At 36.8% G+C, this 20364-nt stretch overlaps 1 protein-coding gene across 1 annotated transcript; it reads left to right on the top strand.

Annotated features, from left to right (window-relative positions):
* The first annotated feature begins 3231 nt into the window (after positions 1 to 3231).
* On the top strand, positions 3232 to 13059 carry CTEXP (kinase family with ARM repeat domain-containing protein). The gene is made up of 21 exons (XM_016319859.3): positions 3232 to 3690; positions 4136 to 4234; positions 4346 to 4497; positions 4680 to 4752; positions 4855 to 4977; positions 5379 to 5487; positions 6317 to 6396; positions 6549 to 6630; positions 7509 to 7648; positions 7738 to 7848; positions 7936 to 8052; positions 8158 to 8247; positions 8333 to 8386; positions 8664 to 8738; positions 8857 to 8932; positions 9039 to 9138; positions 9570 to 9639; positions 9984 to 10057; positions 10517 to 10626; positions 11796 to 12053; positions 12378 to 13059. The coding sequence occupies exons 1-21, from the start codon at positions 3565 to 3567 to the stop codon at positions 12644 to 12646; spliced, it is 2388 nt and encodes a 795-aa protein (XP_016175345.1). The 5' UTR covers positions 3232 to 3564; the 3' UTR covers positions 12647 to 13059.
* The last annotated feature ends 7305 nt before the right edge of the window (positions 13060 to 20364 follow it).

Here is a 20364-nt window from a genome sequence, read left to right as displayed (position 1 = left end):
GAGGAGGTCCCTCACCACAACCATGAACCAGCCTCGCCCGATTCCCTTCGCCTCCATCCGACGGGATACCCAGCCAATCTCCCCCCTCCGCGCTGCCGAGTCCCCCCTTCCTTCCACCGAGCCTCATCGCGAGTTGATCGGTTCTCCCCGCCGCTGTCCAAGTTCACACTGTCTTGCGGGCACCAATCCCCGTGAAGTCGCATAACCTGCAGATCAGATTCCTTGGGCCAGACCCGGCTGTGAACCCGCTCCAAGCTGCTAGTAGCATGGCCCTTCCCGTAATACCTGTCAAACCCATCAAGTGGGCTGTAGTGCTGTAAGCCCAATTGATTTTCCTGAACCTCATTTTGTTGCACTTGGGCCAATAAGGTTTTAGGAACCACATGCACCTCCCTCTGCCCCACATACCTCATAATACTAGTTACATCTGCATCAGCATCACCCCTCCCATGTTCCATATCCCATGACAACGTTCTCTCTGAATCAACGTCCTTACCGTTAGCTGAAGATCCCGCATATCCAGCCTTCGTCACCTTGGGACCAACTTCCGTATTTGTAGCACTTCTGAATTTGAAATTCAAAAGTTTGTTATGCCACTCGTCCAATTCTTCCAAGAAAATTACCCCTCGACCCTTCTCCGTACCTTCCTCCCGTACCGGTAGCGTCACCAACTCCTCCGCCGCATCCCATCCTCCCAGCGGTGCTTGACGACCATGATCACCATCAGTACTGTCCTCTCCGGTAACACAACCGCCTCCAGAACCGCTTCCTTGGTTACCTTCCATCTCCGCCACCGGTGCCCTACCCAGGACGGGGTGAGCCCCGCAGTCCATCTCCGTGACCATGACATCAAACATAGCCTTACCTACAGAGATGCCGATTCTTTCACGGATGACCGCAAATCTGCTCGTCTCAATCAATACCCGGCCTACTCTATAGGATTCTCCTGACATAATTGCACGATCACAACCCACCACTTCCCCCCACTGTTCCCCAATAGTCCGGAAAGTGGCTTCAGCCCAAGCATGTATCGGAACCCCAGTGCATTCGATCCAAACTCCTCGTTTATCACATCGGTCAGTCTCACTCCACCGACCAATTCTACAGAATGCCTTCAAGAGACCATTCATGTTGAGTCTGAGAGCCTCATCCACGTCCCGACTACTAGCAAAGATAAGCAATGCTTTGTGCGCTCCCAGCTCGCACACCTTCACTATCCCAGCCGTAATCAATGGCTGTTATAGTAGTTCCAACAAGGCTCCTGTGCATCCAGTCCAAATTACGTTCCACCACCGAAGCTTGTACCACCATGCCCTCCTTAGCCTCCAAGTCCTTCCTCGAGCACCCTTCTTGGGGTTCTCTCCCAGGCTCCTGACTCATTCTCCAGGCCAACTGATCCTTGCTCCATGCAGAATGTGCCCCGTAGTCCACTACCCTTGCTGCCTCAAGAGTCCCGTTCTTTGCAAGAATGTGCCCGGTATTAACCATTGTATTTCCCGTATCCTTCCTCATATAAGTACTGACCCGCACCTCCTTCCCCTTCGAGCCATCTCTCCTAAAGCGAGCCTCTCCGACGAAAATCTCCTTTCCCCTTAAACGCGTCCGATTCATATCTGCGATCGCCTTCAAGGCTCCCCCCTTCGTAGTATACCGGATAAACGCAAACAAATACACCACCCCACCTCGCGTCTTCCTCGACAAGTATATATCATTAATCCTCCCTGTCCATGAAAACAAACCGAACAACTCCTGTTTTGAAATGTCCCCCGGTAGCTTGTCCACAAAGATAGTGAATGAATCCTGTTCCAACTGAAGAAACTTGTCGCGGTTCCAAACCCTTGGGTCCTGCTCCCTCCTGGTGGTTCCCCACCCCACTCGCTCTCCTGCTCTCATACTCTCACGTTACTTCAACTTTTATTGAATAACACAATTTTTATTATTTTTTGGTTAGAGGCACAACACACACGCACTCTTAAGAGCACTGAGCACCTAATAATTTTATCAACGAGTATGTTATTAGCAAAATTAAAAGATACAATATCACACGTTTATGCAAAATTAAAGTGCATAATATTAGGGCAATTTGCTAAAGCTTACAAGCTTGTGAATTGTTGTTTTTAGATGAAAAGATTTGAATCAAGTTTAGAGAAAGAATCGAGATTGTTTACTTTATTCACTACTTCTCTTAAGTTGGATTAAGAAATGAGAGAGATCGGTACGATCTAATATGAAAAAATGGTGAGAATATTGTTAAAGTTTATTTTCAAATAAAGTTTGATTTAATTAGATTAAATAAAAATTAATTAAAAAAATAAAAAATAAAAAGATAAAGGTTAAATTATACCGTTGGTCTCTACACTTTCAGTGAAATTGTAAATTGGTCCCTATATTTTAAAAGTTTATAATTGAGTCCATCTAAAGAATTAAAATTTATAATTTAGTCCCCACCGTTACTCCATCTTGCCTCTCTTCTTCGGCGACTTTTTCTTTTCTTCCAATCTCAATACTGAACACCGATAAATGGAAGAGAACAATTCCAATCCCAAACATGCTCAAAACGAACAATTCAATGTTTAAGAAGAAAATAACAATAAATCAACATAAAAATAGTAACTCAATTTATCAGTGGATTTGGTGCGGCGATGCGGCCGAGAGGCACGACGATAGTGAGCCGAGGTGAGAGACAGAAAGCGCAAAGGTTGGGGTGCCATTTTGAAAAGTGAAAAAGTGAGAGTGAGAGAGCTAGGGAGGGGCAGAGGTGGATTCCGATAGCTTAGAGAATTTTTGGTCATTTTCAAATAGTTAAATTATATGGTTGGTCTCCATATTTTTACTAAAATTACAAATTGGTCTTTATTTGTTAAACACGCATTCACATGTTTAAAATAGAGAATATGTTAAAAATATTCTGTTAAATCAAATACTTTTTGAACAACGGAGACTACTAAATTGTAAATTTTAATTTTTTTTTAGAAATTCAATTACAAATTTTTAAAATGTAAGAATCAATTTACAATTTCACTAAAAATATAAGGACCAATTGGATAATTTAACCAAAAATAAATGATCATTTTATCAAACTTTTAAATCAAATATTTACACAATTTATTAAATACAAAAATTATTTATTATTTATAAAAAATAATATTTTTTAAGTATTTTTATTATATTTTTAAATAATTTAAAAATATTTTTATTGATAACAAAATTGAGAAATATTTGTTCGAGCCCAAAATAATTCGGGTGTTTACACTTAAATAAACTAATTTTTAGCTTACTAAAACGATAACAAAAAATCGCAGAATTAATAAGAAGAATTTCATAATAATATGGCTGGTGTTTCGTAGTTTACTGGAAATCGACGGGTTTCTGAAGTAGACGAATCTACAATAAGGATCTGTGTTTGCTGCGAAGGCATAAGAACAGAAAGCTAACGAACGAACGAACGAAGCAATCAGATCCAGTAACACAGTAGCTAGCAGCACAACTAAGTAGATTCCACCTTCATCATCTTCTTCAGATTTCCAAAATTCACAATAATAAAAGCCAGAAAAGAAGAAGAAAATGTTCAAATTTTTGAAAGAGGTAGTGGGTGGATCTGGGACAGGGTTGAAGGATCTGCCTTACAACATCGGCGAGGCTTACCCTTCCGCTTGGGGCTCTTGGGTTCATCACCGCGGCACCAACAAGGTACCCCCTCCTAATTATCCCACTCATTAGGATTATAATTACAATTATGATTATAATTATGATTGTAACTATTAATGATCGCCTAGTTTTAATGTTATAATACATGTTGCTTGATCTCATCTAGTTATATCACATAGCAATTAGCAACAATCGATCAATCATGTAGTTACTTAGTCGCTATATGAGTTGGTTAATTTGATTTAGGGTGATGTGCTTTTATGCTTTCTAGAACCAAGTTGATTACTTGCCATTCCCCCCCCCCCCCCCACCCCCACCCACACAAAAACAATTGATTTGATTCATGATGCACTTGCTCACTATTTGATTTTCTTGGTTGAGATTTAGCATGGAGCTTTCTGCATAGGACTTGCTAGATTGAATGATGATAGTCCTCTAAATTTCACGTTGATTTGGTTGATAATGCTACAGTTTTTGTCAAATTCAGGATGACGGGTCTCCGGTATCAATCTTCTCTCTGACTGGGAGCACCGCCCAGGATGGGCATTTAGCGGCGGGTCGAAATGGTGTCAAGCGACTCCGAACTGTGAGTTTCATCTTAAAGTTATGTTGTGTGCTGTCAGATTTTTAAAGGTTTGTGAGAGTTTCAGTTTCGTCGAAAATTCCCCTTTTTTTGAATGGTAGTGCTGGATTTCAGGTTAGGCATCCGAATATCTTGTCATTTCTTCATAGTACCGAAGTCGAAACCTATGATGGCGGTTCTCCCAAGGTTACCATCTACATTGTGACTGAACCTGTGATGCCACTTACGGACAAGATTAGGGAGCTAGGCCTTGAAGGTACACAAAGGTAAGAATGGGTTTCCTACTTCATAAGTTTCAGTTGTCAAGTGTTTATTTCAATTGCTCCAAACATTTCTTTTATGTTTTCTTTTTTATGGTCTACACTTTCTTAGTACTGTCATGTGTTAATCTGGTTTATGGAATTAAGTTAAAATTCACTTGTTAATATATTGATTATTGGGGCTGTAGGGATGAGTACTATGCTTGGGGTTTGCACCAAGTAGCTAAAGCTGTGAGCTTCTTAAATAACGATTGTAAACTTGTGAGTATTTGTGAGCTAAATGTGGTTTCTGGCTCTCATGTTCTTCTTTCTCATGATCATTAGTTTTGTTTTGTTATTCTTGACATACTTTGTCCGTTGCAGGTTCATGGTAATGTTTGCATGGCTAGTGTTGTCGTCACACAAACTTTGGACTGGAAACTCCATGCTTTTGATGTTCTATCGGAGTTTGATGGGAATAATGAAACTTCATCTACCTCAATGCTGGTAATTTCTTGATTGCTTGTACTACCCTGTATATATGTTAGCTATAGCATTACATTTTAAACCCCCCTTCTCTCTCTCTCTCTCTCTCTCTCTCATACATTAGGAACTCATCCTAGTGAAATAATTCCTCCAAGTAAGGCCACAAAATTTTTATATGAAATCTAAAAAGTTACCTTCCATTAATAGTTGAGTAGACTGAAGTGAGCCATCTGTAACCTGCTTTCCAGTTTCAGCCATCTGTTGTATACTTGCTGCATTTATGACAAAATTGACTGACATACTGGATGCTCCCTTGCAATTTTACTCTTTTTTGGCTAATTGCAAGGATTTCCTCTGATTTTGTTTTTTCAATTAAAAATTGAAGTAGTTAAAATAAATATGGTCTCATGTTTTCCATTCAGCAATATGCATGGCTTGTTGGGGCACAATACAAACCAATGGAGCTGGTAAAATCGGACTGGGCTGCAATTAAGAAGTCTCCTCCGTGGTCCATTGATTCCTGGGGCATGGGTATGTTATATGCTGACCCTTTATATTCTTAATAAATAACACAATATAATAGCAATTTGGAATATAAGGACGATCCAGTGTTTTTCTATTTGTTTTTCCTTGCATGCCGATGGTGACAACTTTCATTTGCTATCGATGCCAGTTAGTATCCCATTTAGCACATGGCCATCACTTATGTTTCGAAACTTATTCTTCAGTTAGACCTGTTGCTTCTCTGCTTCTGTAAATATACATACTATTAAGTTTTGATTTCTAGTTTGTGAAATTCTTGCGGTTAGAGTTATAAAAACTAAACCTTGAACTTTCACTTAATTGTTTAAGTTTCTTGGAGAGTTGGTCCTTGGCATGCTAGATGAACTGTGGTTAGTATTTCTTTCCGGCCACCTCCATTGTTCTAAATAAAGTGAGCTTCAGCACAGTGAGCGAGTGTTTGCATTGTTCATGCTTAAGGTCTAGATTGGTATACGGTGAAGGTTGTGTTTAGGATATACAAGCCAATGTCCAACCTTGCACAACATATTAAGCTTTTGAGGAGTGGGTCTTTGACGCATGCCTACATACTTGCCAACTTTGGGGCCTCAATTAGTTCTTGCTTTGTGGGGAACAGATCATATGGTATGTTTGGATAACTATAATGAATGGAATAATAAAAACCATTTTATTAGTTATCCAAACATTTTTCTTAACATAAATGTTCTTTGAATTATGAGTTAGTAACCTTAGTTTAACTTATGTGACACATGTTGTAGGTTCACAGAACATTTTTTGCCCCATTATATATTAGTATTTTACCTGTTCCAAGTGCACTTCCCTCATTCTGGTTTTTTAGGTTGTCTAATCTATGAGATATTCTCTGGCACGAGATTGGGAAAAACAGAGGAGTTGCGCAACACAGGCTCCATTCCAAAGGTCAGCTTACTTAGGAATTTATCGGTTTGTTTTTATATTTTAGTTATGGCTGTGTGCAAAGACTAAGGGTGGTTTTAGTCTGTTGTGATTGATTTACATCTTATTCTAATGGAATAGTCGTTCTTCATCTTTGTCCCCCCCCCCTCTCTCAGTCTCTGCTTCCAGATTACCAGCGACTACTGAGTTCCATGCCTTCTCGTAGATTAAATACTTCAAAGCTTATAGAAAACAGTGGTAGGTGCTCTGCTCTTTGATATATTTATAGTTAAACAACATTTCTTTATCTTGATATTATCATAAGCTTGGTGATATTAGTTTGATTTGTAGCTTGTAATGGCTCTTGGCTACTTAAAGCCTTTACTTGTTATATTGAGGTCTTCAGAGGCATAAATTTGACCAATATGTTATTGTTAATAAATAAATGGTTTAGCAATCTATTCTTAGCTAGCATAAGGCTTTTGTTGGAAGTTCCTTGTTTAATCAGTTCTAAAGGTTGTACTTTGTCATAATCATGCTGCAGTTAAAGTCTGCCATGTGTTGTATAACTCTAAACCTAAACCTTAAACCCTACTTTTTGATGGTATGCGCACCAATATATTTTGTTGTGTTTAGGGTATTATATATGTGTACTGAGGGTTATTCTTAATATGATAGGGTCATATCATATTGCAGAATTTGCCTGTGTAAACTGATTTTAGCATCTGTTACTGCTTATATATATGATTGTAAACTCTCCTGCTCAACTATTTATAGACAAGAAAAAAGAAAAGATGGTGATTCACATTTTTAGAGCCTATACACGTATTGAGATTATCGTTTAGATGATAGAGTCATGTTTGAGCACATTATATAATATACATTGATTTCCGCTATTTCCAGATTAGAGAAAGATGTGTGTGTGTGTTTTTTTTTTTTTTTTTTTGGGGGGGGGGGGGGGGGGTCTTTTGCTTCAGGGTCATTGCAAACAGTTGAAATGAAATTTCGCTTTATCAACAATCTATAGCACATCCAGAGTTTCCCCTTGTTTCAATAGTTCTCACCTGATTGAATCCCTTATCTAATTCTCCGTGATCCTTGTATTTAATTTGTGTTGATCCCTTATGGATTTGCAGAGTATTTTCAAAATAAGTTGGTTGATACAATACATTTCATGGAAATTCTGAGTTTGAAAGATAGTGTTGAGAAAGACACCTTCTTCCGCAAGCTTCCAAATTTAGCAGAGCAGCTTCCTCGTCCAATTGTATTGAAGAAGGTAAATCTCTTTGGAAGTTATAATTTTACAATTCATATCAACCTCATTTAATACCAATTGATTATGTCACTCGTTTTCGGTGTTCACAGTTACTTCCTTTATTAGCTTCTGCCCTTGAATTTGGTTCAGCTGCTGCCCCTGCTTTGACTGCACTTTTGAAAATGGGTTCCTGGCTTTCTGCTGAGGAGTTTCGTGTCAAGGTATCAGTTTTTTCACTTTTTCCTCTTTCTTTAATAAAGTACTATATTCCTTCTGATTCAGTATTCATCATTATAATTTAATATTAGGTGCTTCCAACAATTGTTAAACTATATGCCTCTAATGACCGATCTATTAGAGTTGCCCTACTTCAACATATTGATCAATATGGAGAGTCATTAACAGCACAAATTGTTGATGAGCAGGTATGTGATTCTTTTTCTGTCCTCCTCTTGTTACATCAAGAAAGATTCTCAACTACAATATGATTACTTTGCAATTATTGTTGACGCTTATCGGCTTATGTTCAGGTTTACCCTCATGTTGCTACTGGGTTCTCTGATACATCTGCTTTTTTAAGGGAGCTGACTCTCAAATCCATGCTAACTCTGGCTCCAAAGGCATGCTTTCTTTTGTATTCATGTTAGAAAATTATGCATTATCTCTGGTTTTACTTGAATTTTTATGTTTTCTTCATAATTGCAGCTGTCTCAAAGGACAATTTCAGGGTCGTTATTAAAGTATCTGTCAAAGTTACAGGTACTGCTTAAACCACTAAAGTTTGGGGAGTTATAGATTAGTTGCCTCTGGTGACTGAGGAAGTGAAGCATATGATAGCTTTCTTTTAGCTTTGTGTTAACAGTTTATAACTGCTAAATTCGTTTCAAATTGGAGCATTTGACCCTGCGTTAACTACTAACATGGGATGCTTGTTCACTGGGCTACCCTTTTAATTTTTTTTAAATGAAATTTTTTTTTTTTTAACTCTTTCCGGTTTTCCAATTTAAACTTTATAAACCTGAAACTTGCTTTGTAGGTTGATGAAGAACCAGCTATACGAACAAATACCACCATCTTGTTGGGAAATATTGCAACCTACTTAAATGATGGGGTATGATCTAAATGATATCTGTAAACTCAAATAGAATTGGTTTACTATATTTTATTTTATGATAGTAGCTTATGTTTCACTGTTGAGTTTACTGATGGCTTAATAACTATCTTTGCAGACAAGAAAAAGAGTGTTGATTAATGCATTTACTGCTCGTGCTTTGCGTGATACTTTTCCTCCTGCTAGAGCAGCAGGTAACTCAATCATACACATCTATTAGTGTTTTTATTCAGTTGTTCTTGTTCAGCTGATAAATTCTTCAAGCAGTATTTTCTGACCATTTTAACTTTACTTGGTCAGGCATTATGGCTTTATGTGCCACCAGTTCCTACTATGACATTACTGAAGTTGCAACGCGTATTCTTCCTAATGTTGTTGTACTCACAATTGATCCTGACAGGTTACATCTTTTTTTTTCTTTCTTTATTTCTTTCCAGAAAAAAACATTTCATTAGAAGTCGAAGAGAATGGTTAATCGGTTATTATTTCCTTAGATCCCTTTTGCTATTTGTACATGAAGGAGTTCTCTAGTAAATTGATATATGCGATTATTTAATATCTTTTAATGGGTTCACTTAGTTTTTCATCATACAATTGTACTAGCATTGCTGCAAGATTCTCTTTTTGATTTCCGTTTTCAAATTCCAGTCTGTTGTAGGGGAATGTTCATGATGAATGTTCCTTTGTGTGAGCATTTATTTGTGCGCTATGTGGTGCTTTGGTTGTTTTGTGTGTTCAGATTCCAAATAGATATCATTCTTATGATCAGATCTTTAGTTATTTCTCCTTTTCAAGACACTGATTATGTTATCCTTGTCATGTTCCAAATAGTGATGTTCGAGCTAAGGCATTTCAAGCTGTTGATCAATTTTTACAGATAGCGAAGAATTATTATCAGAAGGTAAATTCTGAAGTTTTTCATCTTTAATTCAGATGCTTGACTGTAAGTAAATCTTATGTGTATGGACATACTCTTAGCTAAACTGGTTTCTTATGTATTTGCGGTTTATCCTCTATGGCCTGCATCCATCATGAATGACTAGCATGTACAGAGGTGCAGTATTGGGGCTCTTAACTGCATAGATATAGTTTAGTGTTGGACTGGTTGAGCAACTTTTTTATTTTTGTTGACTGGCTTCTAAATTAAATATTTTTTGTGGTGATAATTTTTTGTTGGCGCCTTTTATTGCTGATCTGTGATACTGAATTTCTGATGGTCATGTTCTTTTCTGTTCTCTCTTCCAGACAAATGTAGCAGAGGGTGCTGCAGCTGCAGGCATGGGAAGCTCGTCTGTTCCAGAAAATGCTGGCTTACTTGGGTATGTCCGTGCAAATTTTATTGGCTTGTCAGTTAACAAGTTAAAGATTAAGAGAAAGCAAGAATGTCACTAAACATTTTTTGGCATTAGCTTTTCTTATTATGATTATTTAGCTGCAGTACCCCGTCTATTAATGTCAAAGAAATTCAGCAAATAGTAGCTAATTCTTAAATTCTTGTCTACTTTGTTTTGGTACTGTTTTCGTTAATATGTAATCTCTTGTAGTCTGCTTTTGAAAACTTGATTCAGTGGCCACATAAATAAATATATGAATATGATAACTAGGGAGGATCACCAATGATAACGTACATGGTAGCATAGGAAAGCATGAGATATCTCTTATATTCTCAAAGGCGAGTGTGCATGTCAACATAGAGTACCTGATATTTCTCCTTGTTTAACATGATTGATTCTTCCCGTCGTCTTTGTGTTCCTGACTAAACTCTTTTCACTCCACAGATGGGCTATGAGCTCGTTGACCCTGAAGGGTAAACCTTCTGATCATCATGCTCCAGTTGCTTCAGCAACTACTAGCACACGTACACAAACAACTTCTAGTGCCAGCTCAGGTATGCTAAATGATCAGTGTGCTTGTGTGTTTTTGGGTACTAGTGTCTCAAGCATTTACTTATTTTGAACCTGATCTGCTTATTGCATAATCTAAATTTGTGTCATGAATTGCATCAAGCTGTTTTGATTAGTCTTTACTTTCGCACTGAACATCTACAACATGCGGGAGGGTTCCACCCTGCTTATCATTTAGATAATTTCAAATGCTAATGATGCCTTCCAATTAGCCTTAGTCAATCATACTAGTTAACCAGAATAATGCTAAAACTAGCTATTTAGAGAATAAAAAATTGACTTCCTGGAATGACAAATGTATGTGTTAGGATTAAGATAATGGAACTTCCTCTAAAACAATGAAATTATCTGAGAAAAGTTTCTTAAAGGATTTGTTGTCTCTCCCCTTTTTCTTTGAGAGGGTATCTGAAGATTGAACTGTTCTTACTATATAACTGATGAAGCCACCATACAGTTTGGTTTATTAACTTTGGGTATCGCTCCTTTCATGTCCATTTTCTTTTATGTCAAATGCCGTACCTGCTGTTAGAGACAGTCTAATCTGTGCTGTTATTAACCATAACTTTCTCATCTTTACAATGTTTTATTTATTCTCTTGGTTTGTAATAACCAATATATATTCCTATATGACATTGTAGGCTTATTAGTTGTAATATTTTATTTTAGTCTTACATGATACATTTCTAGATTCTACCACAAGTAACAGTCACCTCTCCTTTAGTTTATCCATTTATCTTAGATTATCTATTTTACATCCCTCTATTTTGTCATTATTTTGTACGACAAACACAAGATGCTTATTAATGTATGTTACTTGTGGTATGATATGATTTTTAATTTTAACGTTTAAGCTAAAATTACTGTTACTCTTGTTAAACTTACATTTCATTTATTCCAACATATTTCTACTTAAATGAAATCGTGTGCTTCCAAAACTCATCTGCATACCTCTTACTTCTCATTTGTGATGATTTTTAAATGAAGGGGAGGATAAGTAAATGGAGAAGTGTGAGGAGAAGGCAAAACTGAACCCGTTATTTTTTCTTCCTTATTTGATTTGTTGACGTTATCTTGCTTTATTAGAAAGGTTTCCTTCTATTAGTTGGTTTTAGGTCTAACATGTTTATTTCTTTTTGCATTTTGTGTATTCTAGCTGTAGAAACACCATCAACAGTACCTGTTCGAGTAAGCTCCTCAACTGATTTTGCTGAACAGCCTGCTCCTCCATCCCCTACATCAACGGATGGTTGGGGGGAACTAGAGAACGGAATTGATGAAGAGCATGAAGATGACAAAGATGGGTGGGGTGATCTGGAACCACTAGAAGAATCGAAGCCAGCTCCGGCTCTTGCAAACATTCAAGCAGCTCAACGGCGGCCAGTTACTCAACCTGTTGCACAGACAAAACTAGGTATCAAGTATTCAAGTGTTAATGTTCTGGTTTGGAAATATGAATGAGATATTGAAAGTCATGTATACTATGTGCGTGTGTGTGTGAATTCTTTCTGCATGTTTGCACCAAATGAATGGATTGGCCTTTACTAAATTCGGGAATTAAAGCAGAACGCACTTTGAGCTTTTGTTGTTTGTTAGATGGCATTGAATTTGATAATTATCTTGAGAAATACCGTTATGTTTCAGGGATTCTACTGTTTTATAATTAGTGATCCGTATAATTTGGTTGATTGTTTGCTCGTGTTAATCGAGTGGGTTTTCTTATTTATATTTCTTTCAGCCTCAAATTCGAGAAGCAAAAGTACACCGAAGTTGAACGAAGATGATGAATTGTGGGGTTCCATAGCAGCTCCTGCTCCGAAAACATCAAAACCTTTAAATTTGAAACCAAATGCAACTGATGATGATGACCCCTGGGCCGCTATTGCTGCTCCTGCACCCACCACTAAGGTCAAACCCTTGGCAGCAGGCCGAGGCCGGGGAGCCAAACCAGCTGCTCTAAAATTAGGTGCTCAGAGGATAAACCGAACATCATCATCTGGGATGTAAAGCAAATTGCCAGACAACAAAAGGAGTAAGGAAAAATGTCGAATCTGCAGGTTAACATTTCCTTCTGGCCGCTGGTGATCATGTTAAAATAGAAGAAACTTCTATGGTATATGAATTTCAATTGTGCTTTCTATTGGCTTAGTTGATTTGTAATATTCTTTCATAGATAATGATTTTATTTGAAGGGAAATCTTAAGGGCAGCATAATGGCTGTGTGGTATTTTCACCATATGTTTTGGGGGCATGTCTAAATTTTCTTGTGTTGAACAAGCAACATTTTAGAGGCAATGTAATTAGTTTCTGTTATAGGAAAGTTTTGGGTTAAACGTGTACTTAAACCTTTTCAATATCGGATGGATCAAATACACTGTATTCTTTGATGCACATTACTAGTGATTAGTGTCATACGGTAATTGACAACCCATGTGTGCGTCTTAAAGGCTATTAACACTATTAATATTAATATACTCAATATTGTTCAAAAAAAATTTTCGTACACACAAAATGTCAATCATTAAATTAATGATTAATTATTATATATTTGTATATCAATATATGGTTTGACAACACAACATAGGGTGCTCGTCATGGATTTTTGCGTCGAGCAAAAGTTAAGGAAAAGACATCATACGAAGAACCCAAGGACGAGGTGGTGGCGGATGAAAGGTGAGGAACAAAGAAGCTTCCTAAGACGGGTAGGAGAAGAGGCAAAGTGGAATGGAAATGGAAGCGCGGAAGAGATGTGGAGGGAGATGGCAGAAGTTATTAGAAGAACAGCAAAAGAAAGTTTTGGTGAATCCAAAGGAATAGGACCAAGAGACAAGGAGTCCTGGTGGTGGAATGCGAGCATACAAGAAAAGATAAAGATAAAAAGGGAATGCTTTAAAGAGTGGTCTTTATGCCGCAATGCAGATAACTGGGAAAAATATAAGGCGGCTAAGAAAGAGACAAAAGTGGCTGTAAGTGAAGCAAGAACAAGAGCATATGAGGGTCACTACCAGTCTTTGGGCACGAAAGAAGGAGAAAAAGGTATATATAGAATCGCAAAGAGCTGGGAAAGAAGAACGAGAGATTTGGATCAGGTTAAGTGCATAAAGGATAAGGATGGAGAGGTGTTGGCTCAAGAGGAGAAGATTAATGAAAGGTGGAAGAGTTACTTGTACGAGTTATTTAATGAGGTACAGAAGACTCTTCCGAGCCTTGGTCGATTATGCACAAGGAAAGAAGATCAAAACTTTGACTACTATCGAAGGATTCGAGACTTCGAGGTAAAAGAGGCTCTAAAGCAGATGAAAAATGGCAGGGCAGTAGGACCTGATAATATCCCGATTGAGGTTTGGAAGGGTCTTGGAGAAAAAGGCATCAACTGGTTAACCATGCTTTTTAATGAGATTTTAAGGTCAAAGAAGATGCTTGATGAGTGGAGAAAGAGCACCTTGGTACCTATCTACAAGAATAAGGGGGATATACAAAGTTGCGAAAACTATAGAGGGATTAAGCTTATGAGTCATACTATGAAGTTGTGGGAAAGGGTGATAGAACGGAGGTCGAGAAAAGAGACACAAGTAACAGAGAACCAATTTGGATTTATGCCAGGCAAATCTACCACTGAAGCGATATACCTATTAAGAAGGATGATGGAGAGGTATCATAGTAATAAAAGGGATCTACATATGGTGTTTATTGATTTGGAAAAAGCGTATGATAGGGTACCAAGGGAGGTCTTATGGAAGGTTTTAGAAAAGAGGAAAGTAAGGATCGCATATATTCGGGCAATTAAAGACATGTATGATGGGGCCACAACTAGTGTGAAGACCCAAGGTGGTGTGACAGAGGAATTTCCTATTGGTATAGGATTACACCAGGGATCATCCTTAAGTCCATACCTTTTCACATTAGTCTTGGAAATACTCACAGAGCACATCCAAGAACTTGTGCCATGGTGCATGCTTTTTACCAATGATATCGTCCTTATGGGAGAGTCAAGGGAAGACCTAAATAAGAAGTTGGAGTTATGGAGAGAAGCTCTAGAAGTGTATAGTCTGCGCATAAGCCGTAGCAAGACGGAATATATGGAATGTAAGTTCAGTTTGAGAAGGGAAAACCTCAATATAGAGGTGAAGATTGGAGAAAACACCCTACGAAAAGTTAAAAATTTTAAGTATCTTGGGTGCATCATACAGGACAATGGAAAGATTGAACAGGATGTAAATCATAGGATCCAAGCAGGTTGGTCAAAATGGCGGAGTACATCTGGTTTTATATGCGACAAAAAAGTGCCTTTAAAACTTAAAGGTAAATTCTATCGCACCGCTATAAGACCGGCTATGCTGTATGGTACGGAGTGTTGGGCGGCTAAAGGGGAGCACGAACATAAGCTGAGTGTGGCAGAGATGAAGATGTTGAGATGGATGAGTGGTCATACGCGATTGGATAAAATAAGGAATGAAGATATAAGGGAGAGAGTTGGAGTAGCACCCATTGTGGAAAAGATGGTTGAATCGCGTCTCAGGTGGTTTGGACATGTGAGAAGAAGACCGATAGAACATCCAGTCAGGAGGGTGGATGAGATGGAAGATGGACAAAGGGCGAAAGACATATGAAGATCTAAGAAGACTATCCATGAGGTGGTCAAACGAGACCTACATGTAAACGGTCTCTCTTTAGACATGATACAAGACAGAGCACAATGGCATCGTTTGATTCATGTAGTCGACCCCACTTAGTGAGACAAGGCTTTGTTGTTGTTGTTGTATATCAATATATGGGGGATTTAATTGATTTTTAATATATATCTTATATTTAAATATATATTTTATACAAATAATTGATTTGATGGTTGGTCTTTAGTGTATATGAGCATGATTGTTCTTAAAGTTTTCTTGTTTGATTCTTGAAAACAACTTATTTAATAGGATAAGTTTGATTATGTCTTAAAGGGATTAAGTAATTTCAAGAATAAATTTTTAATGAAAATTTCTAGCAAAAATATCAAGAAAAAGTATTTCAAGAAAAAATTACATCATGATAGATTCTACATGTTAAAATCTATTATAAATTAATATTGAACAAGAAAAATAATGATAATATTCATAATAGTAAGTATTCGAATATAATGAAAATTATATTTTTAGTTTGATTTATTTTGAATTTCATCTAAAGTAATAAATTATATAAATTATGAGTATAAATAAGTGCTTCGGATAAGTCAACCCTAGAAGGAAAACTAAGAGTACCAAAGTGGGGAAACAGGAAGGAGAAGACAAAGTTGGCATAATATCACCTTGGCCTACAATATGTTAAGAGAGCAAGATCATCGAATAATATACTTATATATAACAAAGTGTTGTAAAATAAATAAATAAGGAAGAGAAATAAATATAAAATAAAAAAATGTAAATAAAAAATTTCAGTATTAATATTCTCTAATATTATTATCTCAATATAATAGACATAATTCATATATGTTTTGATAATTCACTCTTTTATAGCATACATATATATAAAAAAGTGTTTTATTCTAGTATTTTGTGTATCTCTTATCTACTACTCTATTTATACACTCACAAGGAGCATTATTTTCAAATCTCATTAAATTCAATCTCTCTTAATAACATGAGTCTTTCAACATTGAAAAATTGAGCCACTCATATTGTGAAAGAAGTCATGGACATCCATATCACAACACTCCTCTTTGGATGTTCATTTAGGATTATACCTCACTAAAGTCTTACAAAAGAAAATTTCAATGGGAAAAAATTTTAATGAAGGAACATGAGTACACTATCCTTTGTGATAAAAAATGTCTCGTTAAAAATCTTGTAAAAAAAAATCCAATAGGGATAAAAATCTGACTAAGAAAAAAAGAGTACAGTCTCCCCATCTTGTTGACATTATTTAATATTTTGAAATCAGTGCATCCCAATCTGACGTACCAATCTTTCAAAGGAGGATTTTGGAAGTGACTTTGTAAATAAATCTGCCAAATTATTGCTTGAGTTGATCTGTTGGACATTAATTGTTCCTTGATTTTGAAAGTCATGAGTGAAGAAGAATTTGGGAGAAATATGTTTTGTTCTATCAACTTTGATATATCTACCCTTAAGTTGAGCAATACATGCTGTATTATTTTCAAACAAAATAGTTGGAGCTATTTTATGATCAATCAGTCTACATGATAACAGAATATATTGGATTAAACTCTTAAACCAAAAATACTCGTGACTTACTTCATGTATCGCTAGTATTTCAGCATGATTAGAGGATGTTGTGGCTATCGTCTGTTTTTGTAGACCTCCATGATATAGCTGTATCACCATATGTGAATAGGTATCCTTTTTGAGACCTTCCTTTGTATGGATCAGACAATTATCCTGCATCTGTATAGTCAATTAATTGTGACTTGGATTCATATGGATAAAATAGTGCCATATCAACAGTTCCATGAAGATATTGAAAATTTTGTTTGATTCCTTTCCATGTCTTTTGATTGGAGAGGAACTATACATTGCTATTAAATTCACAACAAATGATATATCAGGTCATGCATTATTAGCAAGATACATTAGTGCACCAATGGCACTGAGATATGGGACCAAAGATATCTTCATTTTCTTCTTTAGGACAGAATTGATCCTTTTTCACATCCAAAGACCTTACAATAATTGGGGTATTTAATGGATGTGACTTATCCATATAAAATCTCTTCAAGATCTTTTCTGTTTATGTTGTTTGATGAATAAAGATCCTATTGTTTGTATGGTCGATCTGCAGGCCGAGGCAAAATTTGGTATTTCCAAGATCTTTTATCTCAAACTCTTCTTTTAGAGCTTTTATGATGGTTGGAATCTCTTCAAGGATTCCAATGATATTTAATTTATCAACGTACACAGCAATTATAATAAACCCAGATGCAGATTTCTTTATAAAAACACATGGCAGATATTATCATTCTTGATTCCGTTTTTGGCCAGATACTAGATAAGACGATTATACCACATTCGTCCAAATTGTTTCAGACCATATAAAGATCTTTGCAATTTGAATGATTATAACTCCTGCAAATATTCATTGGATGGTTTAGATATCTTTAGTCCTTCAGAAATTTTTATATAGATATCACTATCTAATAATTTGCATAAATAAACTGTAACATCTTTACTATCAGAATGTCACGCTTCTGGCTGCGCCACTCTGATAACGAGAATATTACGACTTCTTCTATATACTAATAATAGAATAGGAGCCTTTGACTCAAATCTATATCGCTGTTTTCTTTGAAAAACCGAAAATACTTTTCTTAATGAATCACATATAACAAAATTATTAAACAAACCAGACTTCTTATATAAGTAACTTACAAATTATTATAGCATATATGTCATTACAACTCCTATTCCTCTTATAAAGATATAATAACAAAAGCGAGGAAAAACTATAATATATACAATAATATACAACACAATCAGATGCAAAGAAGAAACTCCTTAAACTCTTCATCCGTCTTGAAAAGGAAAATTTGTATGGGGTGAGAACATAGTCCTCACTGGTTCTCAGTAGAGGCTTTTAAGAATTGTCATAAGAGGATACGTATAAGAAAAGGATTGATTTCAACTATAGTGATTATCGCTCATCTTATGAATATATTCAAAACATTAATAATTAATTATCCAAAAATTGAAAGTTCACTTCTTTAGTTTAAAGAATTTCAAAACTCAATTAATATCTCATAACATAATCAATTTCAGCCTCTGGCCCAACATATAATCAAATCAACTCTGCCTCTGGTCCAAATCAAGCCAAAATATGGCCTCCGGCCCAACTCAAATCAAATCACCATAAAAAATCAGTCTCAAAATAGAGTCAATTACCGGTATCAAATAGTACAAGGCAAATTACACTTAGAGAACAATTATAGCCAATACCACATCCGGAACAACCTTCAGCGTCACCAGCACCAGCATAAGGGATCTATCATTTGTTCAAACATAGTTAAAACAATACAAGGAATGCACAATCATCCAATCTCATCAATCCCAATTTGAACCAACTTCAACAACATCAACCAATAACTTAGAATTCTCAACCTTTTCAAACAGTTTCAAACCAAACATTTCCTCAATATAAATATATATAAACCAGACTTCTAACGCAACTCAATTCTCAATATAAATATACCAATCGGATTTTCAAATCAAGATTTCATTAATTATCACAACACCAACTCAATCAATCAAGAATTCAATCAAGTAAACAATCACATTCTTTCAAAATAACTCAGTCAATCCATAAGACTCACATAATCACTGAAATATATTTTTGCATCAATATCGATTTATAACAATCTTGAAAATAAAATGAGTTTAAGGAAAGCGCCCTTACCTTGTTCGCGACTTAACACCGCGACAGACTCCATTTCTATTCTTATCTTGCAGCAGTGGCATCAATGCCGACCATCCCCACAGCAGCCACAACCTCTAAACACAACACGCAAGAACGTTATTTCAACCCTAAGACATTAACATCATAAAACCTTAGCAACATATAATAGAACAACGACTATAAAAGTTTTGAAGGAAAATAACTTATTGCACTAAGAAGGAATCGAGACAACGGAATGGCAACAACTCCCAAACAGCTCCGGTGAACTCCATCAGCGGCCGTTTTGACCACTACAATCCAAACAATGGCGGCGATAGCTTAGGGGAACAACCATGCGGCCCATGACAGCGGCGGTAGGGGACGGTGGTGCACGAAATTGTGATTCACACTTTTCACAATTCCGCACAACTAACCAGCAAGTGCACTGGGTCGTCCAAGTAATACCTTACGTGAGTAAGGGATGGAGATTGTCGGCTTGAAGAAAGCTATGGTCATCCTGTAAATCTTAGTCAGGCAGATTCAAATGGTTATGAGGTTTTGATATTTAAAAGATAAATAAAACATAAAATAAAATAAGATACTTATGTAATTCATCGGTGGGAATTTCAGATAAGCGTTTGGAGATGCTTTGTTGCTTCTGAACCTCTGCTTTGCTATTGTCTTCTTCCAATCATGCGTGCTCCCTTCCATGGCAAGCTGTATGATCCTCTCGGATGAAAAATACTAGGTACGATCTCTGCACGGCTAATCAATTGTCGGATTTCTCGTCTCGGATGAAAAATACCAGGTACAGCTACCGCATGGCTAATCATCTGTCGGTTCTCACTAGCGTCAGAATAGGATCTCTCTATCCTTTTACACACTGTCACTGCGCCCAACATTCGCAAGTTTGAAGCTCTTCACAGTCATCCCTTCCCAGATCCTACTCGGAATACCACAGACAAGGTTTAGACTTTCCGGATCTCAAGAATGCTGACAATGGTTCTAGCCTATACCACGAAGGTTCTAATCTCCCGGACTCGGTCCGTAGATCAGAGACCCAAGAGATTATACTCTGGCTGTCGTCCAATGACTACGTTAAACATCATGTAGATTGCTTGTGGTTGTCAGGCACGCGGATCTTGGCTAAGCGAGTAATGAAGATAGTGGGTGATTGTCACGGGTCACCCCTTCATTCTGACTTAACAGAATTAAATACAAGAGTATATCTTGGAGAAGAAGTAGGCATGAATTGAAATAAAAACAATAGTACTTGCATTAATTCATGAAGAACAGCAGAGCTCCACACCTTAATCTATGAGGTGTAGAAACTCCACCGTAGAAAATACATAAGAATG

Source organism: Arachis ipaensis, chromosome B9 (assembly GCF_059453495.1).
Source record: "Arachis ipaensis isolate K30076 ecotype BB chromosome B9, ASM5945349v1, whole genome shotgun sequence".
Taxonomy (NCBI): Eukaryota; Viridiplantae; Streptophyta; class Magnoliopsida; order Fabales; family Fabaceae; genus Arachis; species Arachis ipaensis.
Note: the sequence above shows the minus strand (reverse complement) of the source record. Positions and strands in the feature narration are given on the sequence as shown.